The sequence below is a fragment of the Salminus brasiliensis genome, chromosome 3 (genome assembly GCF_030463535.1).
Source record: "Salminus brasiliensis chromosome 3, fSalBra1.hap2, whole genome shotgun sequence".
NCBI lineage: Eukaryota > Metazoa > Chordata > Actinopteri > Characiformes > Bryconidae > Salminus > Salminus brasiliensis.
This window is the reverse complement of record NC_132880.1, coordinates 39,104,165-39,125,341: the sequence shown is the minus strand read 5'-3', so window position 1 is coordinate 39,125,341 and position 21,177 is coordinate 39,104,165. Positions and strand designations below refer to the sequence as shown.

The 21,177-nt window shown below is 40.4% G+C and overlaps 1 protein-coding gene across 6 annotated transcripts in view; it reads right to left on the bottom strand.

Annotated features, from left to right (window-relative positions):
- elmo1 (engulfment and cell motility 1 (ced-12 homolog, C. elegans)) overlaps nucleotides 1-21,177 on the bottom strand; it is a 103,418-nt gene that overhangs the window by 52,534 nt on the left and 29,707 nt on the right. For 4 of the 6 annotated variants that reach the window (XM_072676083.1, XM_072676087.1, XM_072676085.1 and 1 more), the window contains exons 2-10: nucleotides 17,014-17,145; nucleotides 14,820-14,860; nucleotides 14,603-14,675; nucleotides 14,451-14,501; nucleotides 12,447-12,616; nucleotides 6,574-6,609; nucleotides 4,419-4,518; nucleotides 2,995-3,146; nucleotides 2,750-2,828 (exon numbers count right to left, since the gene is read on the bottom strand). In XM_072676083.1, the coding sequence (XP_072532184.1) occupies nucleotides 2,750-2,828; nucleotides 2,995-3,146; nucleotides 4,419-4,518; nucleotides 6,574-6,609; nucleotides 12,447-12,616; nucleotides 14,451-14,501; nucleotides 14,603-14,675; nucleotides 14,820-14,860; nucleotides 17,014-17,091 (780 nt within the window). In that variant the 5' untranslated portion in view covers nucleotides 17,092-17,145. The remainder of the gene's footprint in view (nucleotides 1-2,749; nucleotides 2,829-2,994; nucleotides 3,147-4,418; nucleotides 4,519-6,573; nucleotides 6,610-12,446; nucleotides 12,617-14,450; nucleotides 14,502-14,602; nucleotides 14,676-14,819; nucleotides 14,861-17,013; nucleotides 17,146-21,177) is intronic. The other 2 variants (XM_072676086.1, XM_072676088.1) reach the window with 1 other exon arrangement.

Here is a 21,177-nt window from a genome sequence, read left to right as displayed (position 1 = left end):
AGAGTCAGAGGGAGGAGAGGCAAAGGCATTTTGTTAGTAATGCAGAAAAGGAGAGAGCAGTGAGTCAGCGAAACAAGTGCAGAGCAAATTCACCCTGGTTTTAATGGCCAGCTGCAGTTTCATCAGATTTCGGTGCTTCCTCATAAGCCTGCTACAGAACTGAAGAGCACTCCGTATACTCAAAAAAAATAAAAAAATAAAAAGGTCTGATCAGTAATTTAAAGCTGCCTTAAAGAAGAAGTCTGGGTCACCATGAGTTTTCAGCTTCATAGAACACTCTACAGTTTTTATACAAGTACAATAACAATGTTATTATTAACACCCAGGAGTTCGGTGAAACTCGGCTTTATGAACCTTTAAAATCAACCATAGATTTCCAGAGTGAGGGTAACACTGGTGTAAACTTAACAGGATAATAAATAACCCAGGAGCAGGGTGGAGAAGGGCTGAAGGAGTTTGATGAAACAGAAATTGTACACAGTTTTCTCCTTAACCTAAAAACACAGGCCCTCTCCATGCGTATCTGGAGATTTTTCAAAAATGAAGGTTTCCCTCCCACCGTTTTTGAAAATATATCTGTGCATGCCTGGGGCATACCTGGGGCGACAGCACCACATAAAGAGAGCAATCAAAACACCACGAAGAAGGAAGAACGCACAGAGGTTTAATTTCAAATGAGCCACTACTCTGAAGTTATGTTTTTAATATGGATAATAAATAGAATATTTCTAACAGAACAGTATTTTTACATTTATTCGTAGGTCAAAATCTAAAATCTAGTGCTACCCGTGTGTAGACTGTGCGGTTTTATGACTTATCTAGTTCACTATAAAGGAAGTAAGGGGGTATTTAAAAATTCAGGCAGAAACATGCATCCACTGTGAAGTGTTTTCATAAGGCTCAAACTTCACATGACAACACTGGAAAAAAACATTGAGTTTTCAAGAATCTCCACTTTGGAGATTGTCAATTGGTGCTGTTCAAGCTTTGAATACTTTGTCTCTTGGCTGATCATCTTTATATAAGGTACACCATAAAAACGAAAAGGTGCCTTGAATATCCATTAAGACACTTATTAGGTGCGTCAAAAGATCCTTCACTCACATAATAGTGTTACTGGAGCAACTCTTCATCATCAAAAAACTCTCGCAGAAACCTTCAACGACATTACTGGGTTCCACTTTAGCACCTTTGTGGGTTCCTAGAAGAACGTATATGCCTCAAATAGGTTTTTAAAAGAAACCTATACTTAAACTTTAGGAGGTTCCTTGTTTAACACAATATGCGGCTAATAAGTCAAGTACAATACAAACTGTACAATCACTGAACAGCGGTAATAGTGGTGCTGTTCCAGCTCTGCTCTGCCTGAGACCAAGATGAGAAAAAACTTCCACAAATATAATCTCCAACTCTTTTTTTTTTTTTTTTTTTTCATTCAACCATAAGGAGCCATTTCTTCATATGACAAGGTTATTGTATACAGTATTTAATACAATTTATACAGTATGCTGTTTTTCAATGTTTTTTAAATGTTTAGTCCTTTTAAAGGACATGTGCGTGTGTGGATACTTGCTAATCTAGACCTGTGGGAGGGAACTTTGCTGACCAGCAGCCCTGCCATGTCCAGCATCTGCATGACTGGTCAGCCACAAGGGGACGGGGGGACGGAGGGCGACGTCAGCACAGAAAATAGGCAGAGTCACACGTCTGCTAAACTCAGCACTGGGCAAACAAGCAAGCAAGCATCTTCCACAGTGCTCTAGTAGGGTGGATACACACAAATGCACACACAGACATGCACACACGCACACACACACACACACACACACACACACACACACACACACACACACACACACACACACACACTTCGAAAATGAAAGAAAACACAAGATGGTTGCGCAGCTTTAGCACTTCCCACTTTTAAGTCTTTACTAGACTTTACTAGCTGCAATGATTCTGAGTAATTGCTATGGTATCGCAGGTGGTTGTTATGGTATTGCTAAGTGGTTGCTAGGTGGATGCTATGATGTTTGCTAAGTGGTTGCTTTGGTGTTTGTGCGTTTTTGCAATGCGCAACCAAAATAATGAAGCCACAACTATAACTGTATGCCAGGTAGTTGCTGTAGTGCTGCTAAATGGTTGCTATGGTGTTGATAGGTATTTGCTGTTGTGGCTACTAGATTGTTTGTTCTATGTGGTTGTTATGGGGTCACTGTGCTTTGCAATGCATAAGTTATTACAATGCCACATATTACAAGCATAGTATTACTTGCAATATATTATAAGCACATTGATGAATCATTGACGTGGTTAGGCTAAAACCCAGCATCATGGATAATGGGAATGCAGAAATTCCTTTGAAACACTAGCAGAAAGCTGTGGAATTGATCTGGATGCTCACAGCACGCTACACAATCTGCTGCACACAATGGTTAGAGGATTATTAACGTAATTCAGCCTTCTGCTATATCAGTACTACAAAGGTGATTAACCATCAATACACTGCACAGGCATTACACACAAACACACACTCTTATTTGTACTACACATGCCGACAGAACCTTGCCATCAGTAGTGATTTATAAAGCATAAAAGAGAGTCTTGTGGGGCATCTGGGTTAAAACCAATGCAATCTCACAATGTTGAATAGTCATTTTTGCTCAGGAGTTTCATTCCTCATTCTTTCTCCCTGTAATGCATCAATTTACCAGCAAGAGACGACATTATGAGAAATGTATGTGTGTACCTGTCTTTTTTCTTCAGGGGCTTTGAGGAAGAGAGCATTAATCACAGCAATGGTGTAAGTCTGAATGTCCTGATCCGTTCTGAACACAGAGAAAGAAAAAAAACAATACCCAGAGGCACAGGGACAGAGAACAACGCTCAGTCTTTGTCAATTCCTTTGTTATTGTAAATGATGATATATATCTCTGCATGCAGAGCCAAGAAGTTCAAAAGCAGCTCCCCCAGTGGGATAGCGGTCCTCCGTACCCTTGGAGATGAGGCATGAGCTGCCCGATAGTGATCTCTTGCGCCACCTTCTGGTACAGGTCCTGACTGTTGAGCACCATAGACTCCAGGATGGCCAGCGACCTTTGAAGCACTGCAGAGTCCATGGAGGACTTGCACACAAAACTGGCAATCTGCAGCACAGTGACAAAAGAGGTCTCTAATTACACTAATGACACAGGTTATTAAATAATAACCTATACAGTGAAGATTAATATACTGAAATATTATTAACTGTATGCATGAAATCAGATGCATGAAAAAGAATAAGCCTGATGAAGTTTGATGAAGAAACTAAGCTGCAAAAAGAGCCTGTTTTGGATCCTTTCTCACAAAAAAGTACATTTACATACACTGACCTACAGTAGTTCTGACGAATATATAAGTATTAGTATTAGAGTAAATCAGTCGGGGCAGCCAATAAGAAGAGACATCTTTTACATTTGAGCAGTTCTACAACGGGTGCCACTTGCATCAATGTTGGATGTTATGAATTTTTAAAATGAGCCAGCGTTTTTCCAAAGCTTCAATCTATTAAAATCAGGTGTTTTTGTAAACATGATACATGACAATATACGTTTTTTGGGTTTGTTTGTTTGTTTGATTTTCTTTATTTATTTATTTATTTTTTTTTAAGAGTACCATACTACCTCTGTACTGACTAAAGTCTGTATTGGTAAACATGGCATTTACATCTAAAATTATATCACCAAAGAAACATTTGTTTTTTAATCATATCTTTATTATAAGTTATATTAAAAAAAAATAACACCCCGTCACACTAACTTGCTTTGTCTATACATAAATGTACTGTTGCTTTAAATGACATCCTCAAAGTGGATTCTGACATTCTTCTACGTTGTTTATTTGTTAGTTTTTCATGTAAAAAAGGGTGCGTCAAGGTCTTCCCAACCACTTAGTCACACATTTCTTATTGTTTACACTATTAATTCAAATAAATGTGTGTGGGATCAGGACCTTAACCACATGAAGAATTTTAGAAAAAGAGATTTACCACCCGACATGAAAATGTCAATGTGGAAAAGGTACCCTTTTCCTAGAATGACTCGTTTAGACTAGCAGTTGTAAAGGCACAGTAATGAAGACTGTAACAGAAACTCAATGTCACAGTGATAAAAGCCTGAAGTATGTATTTATGTAATGTATTTATCTAGCTTTTTTTTCAACCAATGATCTGAAGTCTATGAAGCAATATGGTCATACTGGAATCATATTAGAATCTTTATCCTTATATTAAAATTCACATTCATACAAGTACCTACATCATCAATGACAAATGAAAAACTTGATTTCAGTGATCATCAATCCCAAAACATAATCCATACATTAGAGAGCAAGCTTTTTAAAAACCAAGTACACCATACTGTAAAGTTTCATGAACAGACCTTCTTGATGAAGGCCACAGAGAACGTGTCCCACGAGACGATGCCGTGGTCCATCAACTCCACAAAGGCCGTCAGTGTGAAGGAGAGCATTTCCCCAAAGCTGCAAGAAACAAGACAACAGCCACTAGCCTCATGTCTACCTACAGAGCTGCCCTGGAGCACAGCCAAGCCTCAGTCTCACTGGGGGAAGGGGGCATTTGCAGGGGTTTCAGCCAACGGCACAGCAAGAAGAAAGCCACAGCGAAGAAGAGAGCTGGAGTAGAAGAGAGTACTTAGGCAGCCTGGCACTAAAGCCTCCAGCTTACACAACAACAGGGGCGCCAGAGCGTTAGCAGGCGCTCGGCAGCAGCTCAGCAGCTCGGCAGCAGCTCGGCAGCAGCAAAACTCAACAGCAAACTCGTGCATAAAAATCCTGCGTCTGACTGATGGGGAACTGCTACATCATAGGTTGTGTGAGGTAAAGCTCAGTTATACTCTGAATGAACTCAGTCATCAGTGTGAAACTGTTGTCTTTTTAACATTTTCACAACTATAACCTAATGTGTACATCATTAATGAATAGCATCCCATTTACCAAAGTGGGAATTCTTTAAAAAAATATATAAAATAAATAAATAAATAAATAAAAGGTGGGTTTTAAATGAAAAAAAAACTGAGCTGAAACCTCAAAACAATTGCTTGTGAATTTTATATGAAAAGTATAAAATAAATAAATAACCAAACAAATAAATGTAAATAAATAAACTTTCCAAAGGAACAAAATCAACACAAAACATTAAAAACATAAAAATGTAGCAATACAAGGACACTGCAAATTACCTCTAATTGAACTAATAGTGTCTCAAAGTGGTCTACAGAATTGGTTGAAGGTTGACAGATTTGTTGAGAGTTAGGCCCAGAGGGCAGCGAGGGTTAATACAGCATCGTGCCCCAGTGAGATATTAGTTTCAGTACAGCAGTCATTGTAGTAAGTAAGCATTTGCACCTGGAATTGAGCAGTACCTTTTCTTAGACTGCTAGTGGGCAGTTAACTCTTTAATCCCCCGCCTTATTCATTTTACACCTACTACTGTGTACATACTAGTTATTCTGTATCTACTAATTATTTCATAAATAGTATGGATTTGGTATCTACTAGGAATTCAGAACTGACTTATTATTCAGTGCCTACTAATAATTCAAAATGCAACAATTTAGTATTTACTAATTCTTCAATAAGCAGTCATTATTCAGTACCTATCAATTATCCTGTATCTACAAATAATTTAGTAAGCAGTAATTTAATATCTGTTAAGTGTTAAAGTAGTAATGATTCAGTACTTTTTATCCAGTATATACTAATAATTCAATATCTACTATTTATTCTGCTAATTATTCAATAAGTACTTATTTATCAACAAATATCAATTATTCATAATGTACTATGAAACTAATATGTAACTGGTCATTAAAAGACTGTGCCCACATACAGGTCTTTAGGGTTGAAATGGTTAAAGAATGTATGAATGATGGTGGGCTGTGAGGTCGCTATCTAACCACTCCCTTGATTTAATGTTTGGAGCTGGGTAAACAGGATGGATGGCATATGAAAGAAATGTAACTAGTTCAGGTGTAACCAGGGTTTGGTGTGTTCATTTTCTGGAGTGCCTTTAAGCAGTGTGCTATTTTAGGCATAGGGAATTACATCATACAGTTCCCTCCTTAAAACAAGTTTGCAGCAGAGTTACCCTATTGCATATTTGGCATAGATATTAACGATGAGCTAAACTAGAGAAAGTCAGTGTTGTGGGCTGTCATTTAAAGGACATGAACACCTAAGGTTGTGTAACAACTAAGCAGTGGAGTTAAAAACCTACTGCTACATTTCCCAGGTGAGTAGGTTGGTTAGTATCCATCTACACCTTAAAAGCCCAAGTTGCCCAACACCACATGCAAAAGAAATAAACAGTGCTGATTGGGTTACATGGAAAAAAAAAAAAAGAGTAAAATAATTTAGTCAAAACCATAAAAAACTAGTAGCGGCTGCAGGGGCTGCCATGTTATTCCCCATCAGTTTGATGGTGCGGACCAGAGCCAGATCATGCAGACTATGGTCAGGAGGATTAGAGGCTAAGAGACAGTGGGGTTATCCAGCTCGAGGGGGGGAGGGGCTTACCAGGGCTTCATCATCTTCTGTAGTTTCTGATACCGTCTGCAAAGATTTAAAAACTTTGACGTCAGGGAGACAGCAAAATGAACAGAGACAATGGTCTGATCTGCTGGTCTCCTTCAGATACAGTCAATCAGAGCCAGCACATAGAGACTAATCATAGGACAGGACTACTGACAGCACCCTTGATGGAGTGGGTGTGTGACAACAAACAACATTATCCAAAAAAAAAAAAAAAAAAAAAGGCAAAAAAAGAAAAACAGGATTTCATGAACACTTTTGACATCTATAATATGTGACATGAGGTGACAGAACTTCATACGTACCATACAAACAAAATGAGCTTACAAATGATAGACAGAAGCATGCAAAGCAGAGCATCGCCCACCACAATCTCACCAGCATGCGCATTGCATCTTTAAACAATGCAGACTTTGTGCGTATTTGAACATCTAGCTGCATAATCTATTGGGAAGTGCTAACTTTAAGTTGTGCAACTAGGCTATGTACACATCTGCACAATTTCTGCATTATATAAACGCAGGCCATCAGTTTTACTTCCATTAATACTAAAATAAAAAACAACTACTTAACAATGAATACAATATGATCGCTGTCACACAAAAACCTCATATCTGAATCAGGCAATTGTTTCTTGAATGAAGACAATTTGTTGAAGAAAGGACAAATAGAAATGCTCTAAAAAGAATCTCTTTTTACACTGACATCCACTGAGGGTTAACCTATTAGACCCTGTATTTAAGCCCACACTTCACCACAACTACATAACTGTCATAATTAACATCGGTTTCATAGACCCTAAAACAGAACTTTGTGGGACTCCACAAGACACATTACACAGACATAAATATTGGGACACCTGTTTATTCTGTGTTTCTTCTGAAATCAAGGGTATAAAAAAAAAAAAAAATGCATTCAGCATTACCACTGCTGACACAGATGTGCACAAATGCACACAAACAGTCACTAGAATAGGGCTCTGTGGAGCCCTATTCTTGTCCCTGAATGCAATCAAATCCTCACAGCAATGCTCCAAAATCTAGTAGAAAGCCTTCCCTGGACAGCAGAGACAGTAACTCCAACAAAAGCAGCTTGATTTCTCAACTGATTTCTCAAGCCTTCCCTAGACAGTTGAGAAATCAAGCTGCTTTTGTTGGAGTTACTGTGAGAATTTGATTGCATTCAGGCACAAGCACATTAGTAAGGTCAGGGTGTCAGATGGTCACCAACCCACCTCATCCCCGACTCAATAGTATATGTATCTGCTCCAGAGAGTCCTATTCTATTGCCACTACTTCTCTACAGGGGCTAGACAAGCTGTTAGAGTGCAGTTGCACATCTGTATCAGCAATGGGTGAAATTTAAAGTAGCTGAACGCATTAGCAGGGGTCATTTAGAGGGCATATAGTGTATGCTAAACTAAACGGTTTTCAAATAACTCAAAATTTTCTGCATGATTACGAATAAATGAGTAATACATCTAGGATGTAAAGGGGTTAAAAGGGGCTTTTCCTATACATTTCAGGGATACGTGGTTTTTGCTTGACAGCGACTACATGCATCAAATGCAAGCACATGTTTGTAATTATAAATTACAAATCATAAAGGAATGAATGGCTTTTGTTTCCATCATGTCTCGCTGTACTGTCAGCAGGATATACTGTACGCTCCATAAATGTGATTGATCGAGTGTGACGCGCTGTTCTTCCAAGCTCAAGCACATTGTTCTTGTGGCAGCTTAATTGTTGGCCCACTGCCTTGCACTGTATTTTCAACTGTCTGGTTATGCGGTGCATATGGTGTGTAGTTTAATGAGCAGAAACAGCCACTAGAGGGAGACCTTCTACTGCTAACGCTGGCTTTCGCCCACATTCATGACTCTTGATGTCATCAGGCCGAGCCTGAAGCATTGGTTTCGGTGCCCTCAGGAGTGCTGTCATGCTTTAGCCTCCTTAATAATTACAGTATGGTCAGCGCTGCGCAGGAATCTGTGGCAAGAATTTGAGACTTGGTATGTATGTGTGTGTGTGGGTGTGTGTGTGTGTGTGTGTGTGTGTGTGTGTGTGTGTGTGTGTGTGTGTGTGTGTGTGAGTGAGAGAGAGAGAGCGCATGCCTTGGTGCCTTTCAGTATGAAAGGACTGCATAGAAACCCACACACAAGCTCTTTGAGGTCAGGAGCTGTTGACACAGAGCTGCTTTATGTATGGCGTGCCCATAGAAACCAATAGCAAGGCCACTACACCAATTCACAGTGATGTGGAAACATTTCCACTGGGAGCCAATGTGGGGGACGGAGGATGATGTCAAAATAATGATGTTAAAACACTGAAGTAAGACAAACAGCCTCTTTGCCAGCTACACACTCCTCCAGCTCCGTACATGGACAGAAAGAGAGTGGACTCCTGCAGCGCCGGACGAGAATCTGCTCACCGAATGCGAGCGATATGTGTAATTATGAAAGTGATCACGTTCTGTCTGTACTATTACTGTATTGTTAAAATAGAGGTGGGTGAAAAAAAAAAAGTTCTACAAAGGTCCAATACACACCATAATCGTTTCAGAGTTAAGATATACCTCTGTATTACTTTCCAGCACTAAACTGTAAATCCCAACTTAAGCAAATATTAAGCTATTCCTGTGTTCTGTTTACAATGACTGAGTGCTGGAGTTCTTTATTCTTTGGCCATTTTCTTCTAAGACACTCCTGATTGTAATAGCCAGCTCATTGCCAGATTTAGGTGGTGTGTTAGAGCAGGAAAAGTACCAAACTACACTGGACTACAGCTCTCAGCTCTCCACTAGTACAGATTCTGACTATGAAAGCATGCTTCCTCCTAGCAGATGCTATAATGGAAAACTGTAGTCATCCAATATCATCAATATTATCACTGTCACACAAAAACCTTCAAAATAGTAACTTTAAAGGAGTAGGAAAACAACCTCTTAAATGTCAATGGAAGTCAATGTAAAAATTATTTTCATTTTGGAGAATTTATTTTGCTCCATTCATCCTTACATTCATGTCCAGTCACATCAAAGAACAACTGCCAGATTCAAACCATGTCAACAGTGAGAAACAATTAGATACACACTTTTTGCGTGACAGCAATAATATGGCATTATATTACATAATTAATATAATTAATTGAATTATTATACAGTACTGTGCAAGGGTTTTAAGTAAATGTGAAAATTAATAACAATTTTAAAATATCTGAATCTGGGCAGTAATTGTTTATTTCCTAACCAAAACACACTACTATTATAATACATATAAATGGCATTAACGCCAAAAGTAGTGATTTTACATTACAGTGGTCTTTAAAACATCCCCAAAGCACTCGTCATAGGAGTCTAGTATTATTTATAGTTATTATCCAACCCCTAAATCAGTGCTTAATGATGTTAAATCAGGGGCGCTGTAGTTGGAATTGAGCAAACCTACTCGTTGACTGAGGGACCAAGATCTGGTTTCTCCAAGCTTTTTCATTCTTCAAACCAGTTCACCAGATCACCACTACTTTCCTCACTCTTACAGAGGAGATTAATGGTTTTAAAGAACATGCTTAGTTGACCGCAGTCTGCACAGTACTGTACACTGAAATATATGGTGTATGTATGCCGGCAGTATAACCTGATAAACTGAAAAACAATACAGTTCTCTTCCCTAATAAAAGCTACTGAAGATGTACTCTTGAGGTCATCAGCCCAGTGACAGTTAGGTACTTTTCTCCTGAGAGTGTACTTAACACCCTGAAGGATGAGGTATAAATAAAGTGCATTAGATAAACATCTCCTCCATCTCTGCTGCAGCATCAAACTAGAACAAATCTACCATCTATCTGATTTGCCTGCAAGCCCCAAGTAAAAAAGCCCATATTTTTCCCTACTCTTTACTGCTTGACTGGGGGTGGAATAATTAGGCTAGAACCCCCCGGAGGCCACGCTGAGTGGTTCTACGTTGTCCTGAGGCTGACCTGCCTGGAGGACAGATAGTGGGGACCCTTGGCCATTCATTACCATTCAAAGCTGCCCTCAGTGGGTGGGGAAGCCAGAGTGTATAAAGCAGAGATATGTCCCTGCTTTCTCTTTCGGCTTCTCTCTCTCTCTCTTTCTCCACGCAAACGCTCATCTCTTTTTTTGCTGAATCTCATCCTTTGTTTTCTCATTCCCACCCCACATTTGTTCCTCGTCCCTTGTTCAGTCCACACTCACCATTTCCTCTTCTAGTAGGGCGCGACTGATGCATCATTTGGCTGATGAAACGGTCTCATAATAAAGTTCGACAAATTTACTGGCATGGGTGGAAATCTCGCTAATCTGGCATGGATAAGCCTCTTTAAATGTTGCATAAGATCAGAAGACCATATTTAATCATTTTTACACATTTAACTTACGTTTCTGATTTCAGTTTCTTTTACTTCAAAAAAAAAAAAAAAAAAAAAAAAAAAGATTTTACCACAGGTAAGGGGTGTGATTACACATGGCGTAAAGCATCTCTCCCCTAACTGTGTAAAATTACTGTAAAGAATGGTCTGAATGTGGTTTATTGCTTTAATAAAACAATGAGGAAATACAATATCATTGTTTAGTGTATTTTTTTTTTGTCTTAGTGTAATACATCACACATATATACAGTTTGACTAACCTCCCCCTCACACTAACCTGTATGGTATATAAATTAAGTATTGTTGCTTTGTATAACAGGAACCAATAGGGTTCTGACGTTCTTTTATTTTTGTTTAATTGTTGCTTTCTTGTGTCAGTGAGGATCCATCCAGCTTAACCCAACGATCCAGTCATACAAAACAGAGAAAATATTTTACAAATATTATTTATGGATAATTTAATTATATAAATGCAAAGACAATAACATTTCAACATGATTGGCATGTGTGCTTGTTTAGGACCTAGATCATATAGAAATTATGCCATTTTAGGATGAAATGGCTCTCACACCTGAATTAAAGAATTAAGAATTAAGATTAAGAATTGTGAAAATTTGTTTTTTGTTGGATGAACATCTCATGTGCTGTTTTTGTGTGTGTTTGCTCTTGATGAACAAAATATTGCAACATGGAAACTGCACCCCTTTAGTAGAATGACTCAGAAGTTTATTTAAAGTTTTGAATCATACACATCACATTATAATGGCTGAATTAGTAGCTTGTTCAAATCAGCATTGTATCAATGCCAGAAAACTGTATCAGTCGGGCCCTACTCTCTACATCTCGTCATCTCTCTCCCTCCATCTCCACCCTTTCTGTCCCCTCCCTTTCTCTCTGAGGCAGTGTTGCAGTCTGTTGGCGGAGTACAGGCTCCCCATGGGGCTGCCGTCAGAACAAGCACTGCAAAAGCTCCACCTCAGCAGATAGTCTAGCCACGCTTTAACCTTCAACTGGGACAACCCCCTCGGCCAAGCCGTGCTGCTTCCCGCACATACAGACACATGCACATATACACACACACACACACACACACACACACGGAAGACAAAGAGGAGTGGAATAGTGAAGCATCTTCTTGGTGAGTGTTTTTTTTTTTTTTTTTTTTATCCTGAGTGTTTGCGATGTAAACTAACCGCTGGCCTTGAAACCCTTTTCCACGCGGTTAAGATTCTATGTGAGTAACAGATCAGGTAGGCTGCGGCCGCTGTTAAAGGGTGACTCAGCAGGGATGACTTATTTCAAGGAAAGACACCGCTTATACAGACTAGACTGTGGTTCAAAAGGTAACAGTGCAAGGCAGCGCACCTCTACAGCTCGAGTCCAGCTGCGTGGGCACACCTGAGAATGGGAGGGGGTGTCAAGAAGAGCATGACTTCAGGAGAAAAGCGAGAAAGAGGGAACTTCACTTACTCCGTGCCACTCTCCACCATCTGGGTGAGCAAGGCGATGCCGTCCAGGTTAATGAACTCTTGGGCAAAGGTGATGTCTCTGGAGGAGTTGGCCAGTTCCTTCAGAGCGTCCAGCTTCACATCCAGACTGGTGGACTGGACGCGCTCGTGCAGCTGCATTGCCATCTGGGCCTGCGAGCACAGCCAGGAAGGGCAGGCACACATGGGTCACACACACATTCACACACACATAAAGAGGGGTCATTACCAGGACGAATGACTAATGGCTAATGGCTTTTACGCTCCCGAGAAGAGCCATTTAGTTCAAATATCGTATTATCATTTTCATTTTTATTCGAGGGACATTATTTATATACTATCATCCAAAAGGATGTGAGCCATCTTATCAATAATAAAAAATTAATAGAAAAAAACGATTTGGTTCCAAACAAACATAGAAATTTATTCTAATGAGGTAGTCCAGGATCTAAAGAACCGTAAAGGGTTCTTCACACTCACATAGTTCCCCTATGGCATCCCTCAGAGAACCATTTAAAGCACTTTTATTTTTACAAGTGCAGTTACAGTAAACCTGATCTCCTGATCTGATGTATTGTACTGTATATGTCTAGAAGCAGATAATTTGGCATAAATGACAGGAAATACATTAAATGTCCAAATGTTTGTGGACAATCCTTTTAATGAATGCATTCAGCTACTTTAAGTTGCACCCACTGCTAACACAGATGTGCAAATGCATGTAAACAGTCACTAGAATTGGGCTTTCCCGAGCAGATGAACATAAACCTGCTAGCACAATGCCTAATGCCAGGTGTGGGCTAGAGGGGTATACAAATGTGTTCTCTGGAATGATGGTGCTCAATTTAATACTTTTGGGATGAGTTGAGGATTTAGGTATGAGGTGGGGTGGTGATCTTCCAACATTCTGACCTCAATAATGCTTTTGCCCCTATCTATGCCCCTAACTATCACAGCAATGCTACAAAATCTAGGAGAAAGCTTTCCTCTGGACAGTGGAGAAATCAAGCTGCTTTTGTTGGAGCTCTGTCCAGGGAAAGCTTTTTACTAGATTTTGAAGCATTGCTGTGAGGACTTGATTGCCTTCAGTGACAAGAGATCAGGATGTTGGATGATCATCACCCCAACAGTTACCCCAACAAAACTCTCTTAATATCATTGATTTCAGAACAAACAATAAGTGAGCAGAAGTCCCGATATTTCTGTCCATATAGTGTGGCTAATTACAGTGCAACTTCTCTTCATTTCCAACATACTTCAAACACTAATGCATCCTTAAAATGCATATATATATATATATATATATATATATAAATATATATATATATATATATATATATAAATATATATATATATATATATATATATATATATATATATATATATATATATATATATAAATAAATATATATATATATATATATATATATATATATATATATATATATATATTTTCATATGCATATATAAAATTCATATATATTAAATAACAAGAATTATTATACACCATAAATCCACTTCCGAACAGCATCCCATCCCTCTTTAAACTGACCAGTTCGGCCTAATGCTGCTTGGAAGGCAAGCAGTCCATCCCATTCCTTCCATCTGCACCTCTAACAGCGCATGCATTTCAGCACAAAGATACATTTCATAATGGAGCGCCAACCCCAACAAAGGGCTGGCATGCGCAGAATCCTCAAAGCTTTGCGCTGCTCGGCTGCCAGCAAAGCGACCGGGTGAGAAAAGCTGCAGCTGGCCGAAGCTTCCGTCTCGAGCCGTCACGCAAGGGTCTCTCGCAGCTGCTGACACTTTAGGAAGCTTCGGCAGCCTAACCTATCAGCAACCCCATCACATCTGGGGGATTAGTGGAGCGGAGCGGGAACGGGTGGTGCAAACAGGGATAAAGACAGGTCTCTCAGGCTGACGGTGCGCTCATAAACACCACCTGAGAGAGGAATCGAAAAGAGCCTACAAATCCGTTACTCACAGGAGAGGTGGTCAGCCGCAGGATAGAGCCGTTTTTGATGTTGTTGCGGTTCTGTGGAGAGGGATTGTTATTTAGATAGGGCTTTCCTTATAGAATGAATCTTCACTTCAACAATGCAGCAACTTCAGGGGAACGTGCATGTGTCACCAAACCTTTTCTGTGATGTAGAAGTTGGTGGAGTCAGCATTCTGCAGAGCAAAGGTTTCATGGTTCGGCAGCTGCCACCTGGAGAGTGGAGATTGAGGAAAGAACGCAGTTGCAGTTTAAGTGATTGCACAGTGATTTGCAGTGATGTGCACTGTTATGGTTTGGGTAAAACCAGTCAGGCAAAAGCAGAAATTTTAAAAGCTTGTAAATTCTGTTCCTTACCCATCACAGACTTCTTTAATGATAGCAGAGAGTGGCTTTTTCTGTGGAGAACAGAAATGGAAAATGGAAATGGTAAAACACTGCATTAACATAATAATGGAGGACAAAAATCTACATTTCTTTCTGCTACTCTGAGGCCAGCATAAATAATCCAGAAGCTAAGTTTAATATATTGCCGCTGTCACACAAAAACCTTGCATCTCCAAAACAGCTTAGCAGGAGATGAAAAAATATAACTATTGTTTTTAACTTTCAGTGAAAATCAATGCAAATTTTTCATAGATTTTTGACTTTTTCCAAAGTGATTCTGGAGCATTTCTATTGCCCAGTTCATCATGAAATCTTGACACAATGTAAAGATCAACTGTCACATTCAAATTATGTCAAAAGCTGCAAAAATGGAAATAAAAGATTTCTGCGGCGCCCCCCCAGTATAGCTAATTGACTACATTTTGGGAAATAAAAAAAGAATAATAATAATAATAATAATAATAATAATAATAATAAAAAAAAACTGTACAAATCTAAACATTTCATTCTTAATCAAACCCCCCCTTGACGCAGAGTTGGATTTCTGCTTGGTGTGTGTGTAGTAACTATGCCCATGTGTGACCACGCCGATAGCAGTTAGCATTAGGTCATCAAACGCCCCCCAGCTAGAAAGATAGGTTATCCTTTCTCCAGCAGTGTCCAAGTGATCTGTTGCAGGGGTTGTGTGGGTCAATCCAGTCTTTACGCATATAGTGTTCTCCTACTCAGCACTGTAACAACACGCCACACCCCCCCTTTTGCCCCCAGCCCTCAGTTTGTTTCCAGAACAGAGCTGTGAAACCCACCAAACTCCCTCCATCCACGTTGAACTCATTTTGATATCTATCGAGAACACGCTAGAGTGCGGAGCCCAAAGGCAACAAGATATTTAAGCAAACAGGAGGGAAAGAGGGAGAAAGCGCACCTAAGAACACACTTCAGAAGCAGCTCTGATTTATTCAGGCCTATTCTCGGTGGACTCTGCAGATTCTTTAGCACATTCTAGCAGTGAGTCACTCAGCAATATGCTACAGGCTTAGTGCTGCCACATGGACCCACACTGACATGGGATTAAGAGCCAACCACAGCTTTTTTTGGGCTTCCAAGTATACAGTAGACACATGAATGCCCCCCAGACCAGAACACAGATGTGTATAATCTGCAGAGATGCTACCAATTATAGCAAGACGATGTAGTGAGGAGCATTCAAGGTGAATAAAGCAGTTAATTGCATCTTGAGCACCTATTTGACCTGGGCTGGTTTTACCTGGGGAGGCCTGTGATGTTAATCCAGTCTGAATCTCCCATGTTTACAGTTTTTACAAGTCTGAGAAGTATAATTCTGAGGCAACCATTTTCTGTAATCCACCAAACCCGGAAACTCCTCAGTTAAAGCAGACCTGTTCGATTCTACCTCAAGAATAAGTCAATATCAAAACCTGCTAAAACACATGGTCATATGATGTCCTGAGTGTTGCGCCCATAATCCATTACTGCGCTATGAGCTTTCAATGGAGGCTACCTATAGTAATGTGGGCAACTGTGGTTAAAAAAACTTATTTGGTCTAAAGTTTAAAGAAGGGGATTTATTCCTCAGGACTGGCATTCATGGCTGAGGTGCCACTGAGCAAGGCCCCTAACCTACCTCGGTTCAGCATGCTGAGGTGGCTGCCCACTGCTCCAGGTGTGCGTTCTCACTGCCATATAGTCATTAGTGTGAATGTGTGTGTTCACTGCCACAGATGAGTTAAATGAGGAGGTGCTTAATATAACTTAGAATAATAGCAATAGCAGAAAGTAAGCACCCTTTTAGGTTAATAGACCTTAAAAGGGTGCTTAATTCGAGGAAATTGCAAATGTAACTAATCCACAACCACAAGCACATCATACAGCATCAGGATGTTCATGTTGTGAGTCAAGATCAGACAGCAGTCTGAAATAGACTAGATGACTGTGGAAGTAGTTACACAACACAAAATAGCTGCAAACCATGACTGCACAACAACAGTTCACAGCTTCGCCCAGAGCAGAGCCTGCTGAACACATGACCCGCTGTATTGTAACCACCTAAAGGCAGCACTAGCCGTGGGTTGGAGTGCACGATCGCTCTGTTACACACTTTCGCACATATGCTCCACACTACTATGCACCATTAGGCACTGACCTGGTCTATTTCCATCAGTTTGGGGAAGGCCCCTGGCCACTCAATGGCCACCTTCAGGATGTCCGCCGGTGGTGGCATGGTTGCAGCGTTGGGGGTTGAAGATTCTCACTGCTTCGTGGCTCTCATTCAAACCTGTAGAAGAAGACACAATCACAAAAGGTCACTTCCTAGTGATGCCACAGACATCCTTGTGGCCATGAGTTCCAGAAAGCACAATTCTAACCTAGCTCTCACCAAGTGGGCCCCTTCCTCTCCCCCAACTCACTAAAAACAATGCAGGCCAGTGTGGGTGGCTTTTAAAGGATGTACAAAACTGGCAGTTAGTGCTCTCCTCCAAAAGTGTTTAGCTGTCCAATGACGTTGCATTAGTTCGAAAAGATGCAGTAGCTGTTGGCCTAGCTTTAGTAGCACAGTGACGTGATCCACCACACCTTTATTTTTAATAGTGTAGATAGTGGGAGGTAATCTGATAAGACTCAATAGTGGGGTGCAAATTGGGTTAAAAGGCCTGCTTTTCAAAATCAGACCATCTGTCAAACAATTTCCCACAAAGTAAAGCAAAAGTGAGACGGGAAGATACCCACTGTCAGCCCATCACTGGCCTGCTGCAGAAACTGTGGTGTTCAACCACCAGGCAAAACCTTAAAGCATGTGGCGATGGTCAGGATTAACAAAAAGAGTACAAACTCTACCAATACTTAAAGAGGCAAAACCACACTTGTGTATGTCTACAGTATATATATAGACCTTACCACTGCTAACCCACATATGAAAAGCAGAACTTCCTGCCATGGTTAACGGCAGCTAATCCTAGCCCCTGAAAAGCATCTACAAGACACTAAAAGACAGTGAAAGTGAAGCTGGATGGTTCACAGGCCAAAAACACACTGTCCAGAGACACAGCAGCATACGCCAGCACATACCTTTATACAAAGCTCTGAAAATCAACGTCTGCACCTATGTTCCATGTGGCCTAATGATCGTTGCAGAGAACACAAGTACAGTAAACAATCAATCCTCTCAGAGAGTAGCTAAGGCAGGCTGATAAACAAAATCCCCCAAAGCTGTGTGTAAATTATTCAGCACTCCAGGCAGGCTGGAATGGTGGGAATCGCTTCTTTACCATGTGTGTACAAACCCCTTTACATTTTTAATCCCGCTTTCATAATGCAAAGGATGATTCCTCTGGTAAAAACAACAACAACATCAACGGTCAGTGTAACAGGCATCGATGCGGTCTATTCAAATATGCCGTCGTGTCACTCGCCTGCCATGACTCATCCCATAATAATCTCCACAGACATCACCCAGGGCCTGTTGCCATGGTGGCTGTTGCATCATTAGCTGCATCTATCATTCTAGGGTGGTGTTTTGGGGTAATGTTTAAGCTGATTCTCGGTGGAGCTGCGCAGATAAACAGCACAACTTCCCTCAGACGTGTTTACGTCCCAGTTGCTAGAAGAAGGGCTCTGTGAAAAGCTGGTGTTTACTCTGATTTAAGACCCCTGGCCAACCCCTCCGCCAACAGGGACGCAGCAAGCACTCTTTCCAGATTAGCCTGCATGTCTCCTCTCACACTTTCCTCTTCTCTGAACTCACTCAGAGATGCTAGTTTGTATGTTCTCTGCTCTCGGAAGGGCCTGAGAGACAGTAAAATGCAGGAATAAAAAATAAACAGCCATTGACCAGAGAAGCACAGACTGTCCTTTTTCCTTCCCCCACACCCCACAAACCCCCCCAGCCCGGCGGCGGTCGACGAGCTTCTACTCCACCCCCCCACACACACCTCGCTCTTCAGAGCGCATACGAAACAAGGCTGGGAATAACATTAGCCCCCTCAGATGGCACTGACCTTCTTCACATGCAGATGTACACAGGGCCCTCCTGGGCACAGGCTGGAATAAACGAGGCAGCAAATTGCAGTAGCGTGCGTGTGTGTGTGTGTGTGTGTGTGTGTGTGTGTGTGTGTGTATATATGATATATATAATATACATAATATACACACAGTATATACGAATAAATTCAAATAAGGAATTATGCCACCATAAGCAATTATGCAGCCTGCCCAATGGCACGCATACAGTACAGAACTATAAACAAATAGTTAATTGCCAAATGGACCTTAAAAATTCAACATTTCTGGTGATAATTGTAAGTAAGTGTGTGTGATGTATTGGCATTCGTAGATAAAATTGGAATATATAATTATTTCGATCAGTCTAATCAGAACCATCATTTGCACCCCATTTGTGCACTGCTGTACGAGTCACTAGTAGTGATAGTTTTCGTTCTTTACAAGCAGAGCAGGACTGGACGATCAGTGTCCTGCACAGTTTGGCGATTTCTCTGCTCAAAAGAGCTCTGCTAAAGAAAATAACGGCATATGCCCCACATACTGAAGGCGTGATTCCCCATCAAAGCAAGAAGGTCACTACCAGGACAATTCTGAATAGATACACAAATGTCAAAAAGCGATGTTCTAAATGCTATTTGATAGCGTAATGTATACGGAACGCAAAAGGCAGAACTCGGAAGCGCATAACTGCAGTGCCCAGACTGCAGTCCGTGGCGTGCACTTAACCGAGACCCAAGATAAGCAAGAAACTTCCCAATGAATACAGACGCAAATCCATAGCATTAAAAGTTGGGATAGAGTTTGTAATCTGCTTTCCCCTTTCAGAGTTGGGTGGAAGCTTTGACATTGCTCGCTTGTACACAAATCTTTGGCAGTTAAAGGTTGTGTTAGTCAGCAATTTACTTCGCCTCGTTCGAGTTGGGTAGAAGCTTTGACATCAGTTGCTTGATGGTCATCTGGTTGGCAGCAACTACACCCGCCTCAAAGATATTTTACTGACACAGTGATCCCCACGCTCTACAGTGAGACCAAATCCAAAGTCATGGAATCACTGAGGAAACGGGTGGGATAGCTGTAACGTGATGTGCGGACACCCATTGCCACAGAATCTTAGGTCACCATAACTGCACAATTTATCACTGATGAGTGGTTGTTAGTGTCTCATTGCCTATTGTGTCAAGGCATTTTCTACCGGAGACCCACTGCAAAACCTTCAGTTGTTTTATTAATTAAATATGGAAGTAAATTTACTGTGGATCAGTTTAAATATTTTGTTTTGAAAGATCCAAGTAGAGTCACACAGTGGGGAAAAATCGCATTGTACTCTGTATTGTACTCACAATAAAATATGAGGTGCCTAGAGATTCTTAACCCTAATCACTACTATCCATAGGTTCCAGATTTCCCAGAACTCTGCAACCTTCTCATCAGCACATACTTCATAATCTTCACTGGCTCTCTCTAAAAGAACATATTTCACCCCTCTTACTGATCTTCTTGCTCTGCTCACTGTCCCTCCTTCTAAGTTCACTGTGGTTTTTGTACAGCACCACTCCTCACCACTTGAACTGGAACATACCGTAACACTTAGTCCTTAACCGAACACTTCTGCCCTGTCTGTGTTCTTGTTTGCGTTCCCTCTGTGCTACTTGTCTGTGTGTGTCATTGTTTACAATTTCGTTCTTGCCTCTGCTGCAAACCCCTCCTGGCCATTAGTGTTTCCACCTGTGTCTCTTTTGTAACCCCGCCCACTCATCGGCCACAGGTGTTCCTTTGTTCTTGGCCTGTGCATAAGCAGTCCCTTTGTCTACTTCTACATCATCTTAATGTGTTTACTGTTGTTTCTACTCAGTATGAATGCCGTGCTTAATTCACCTCGCTTGTTTTGTGCCTAGTTCTTTGGTTTGTATAAAATAAAAAAGTTACACTCAGGCTTATGAACACATACCTTGCTTCTCCATAAAGACTACACCACTCATCTCTTCTCCTTCTTCTTTTATACTTTGTATTATTTTCTTTTTTTTTAAATGTCCTTAGTGTTTTGTTCCTTAATGTTAGAAACAACATTGTAAGAATCAACTACACATGTATAATAATAATAATAATAATAATAATAATAATAATAATAAGTATTATTATTATTATAAATAAATAACATTTAAAATTAAAAACTTATTATTATTATTTAAACACCATGAATACAGACAATGATGAGCTCAATGATAACAGATTTAGCAGATTCTAAAGGCCAAGAAACGAAGAACAACAAAAAAAAAGTATACACCTTAAATTTTGAAGTCAAAAACAT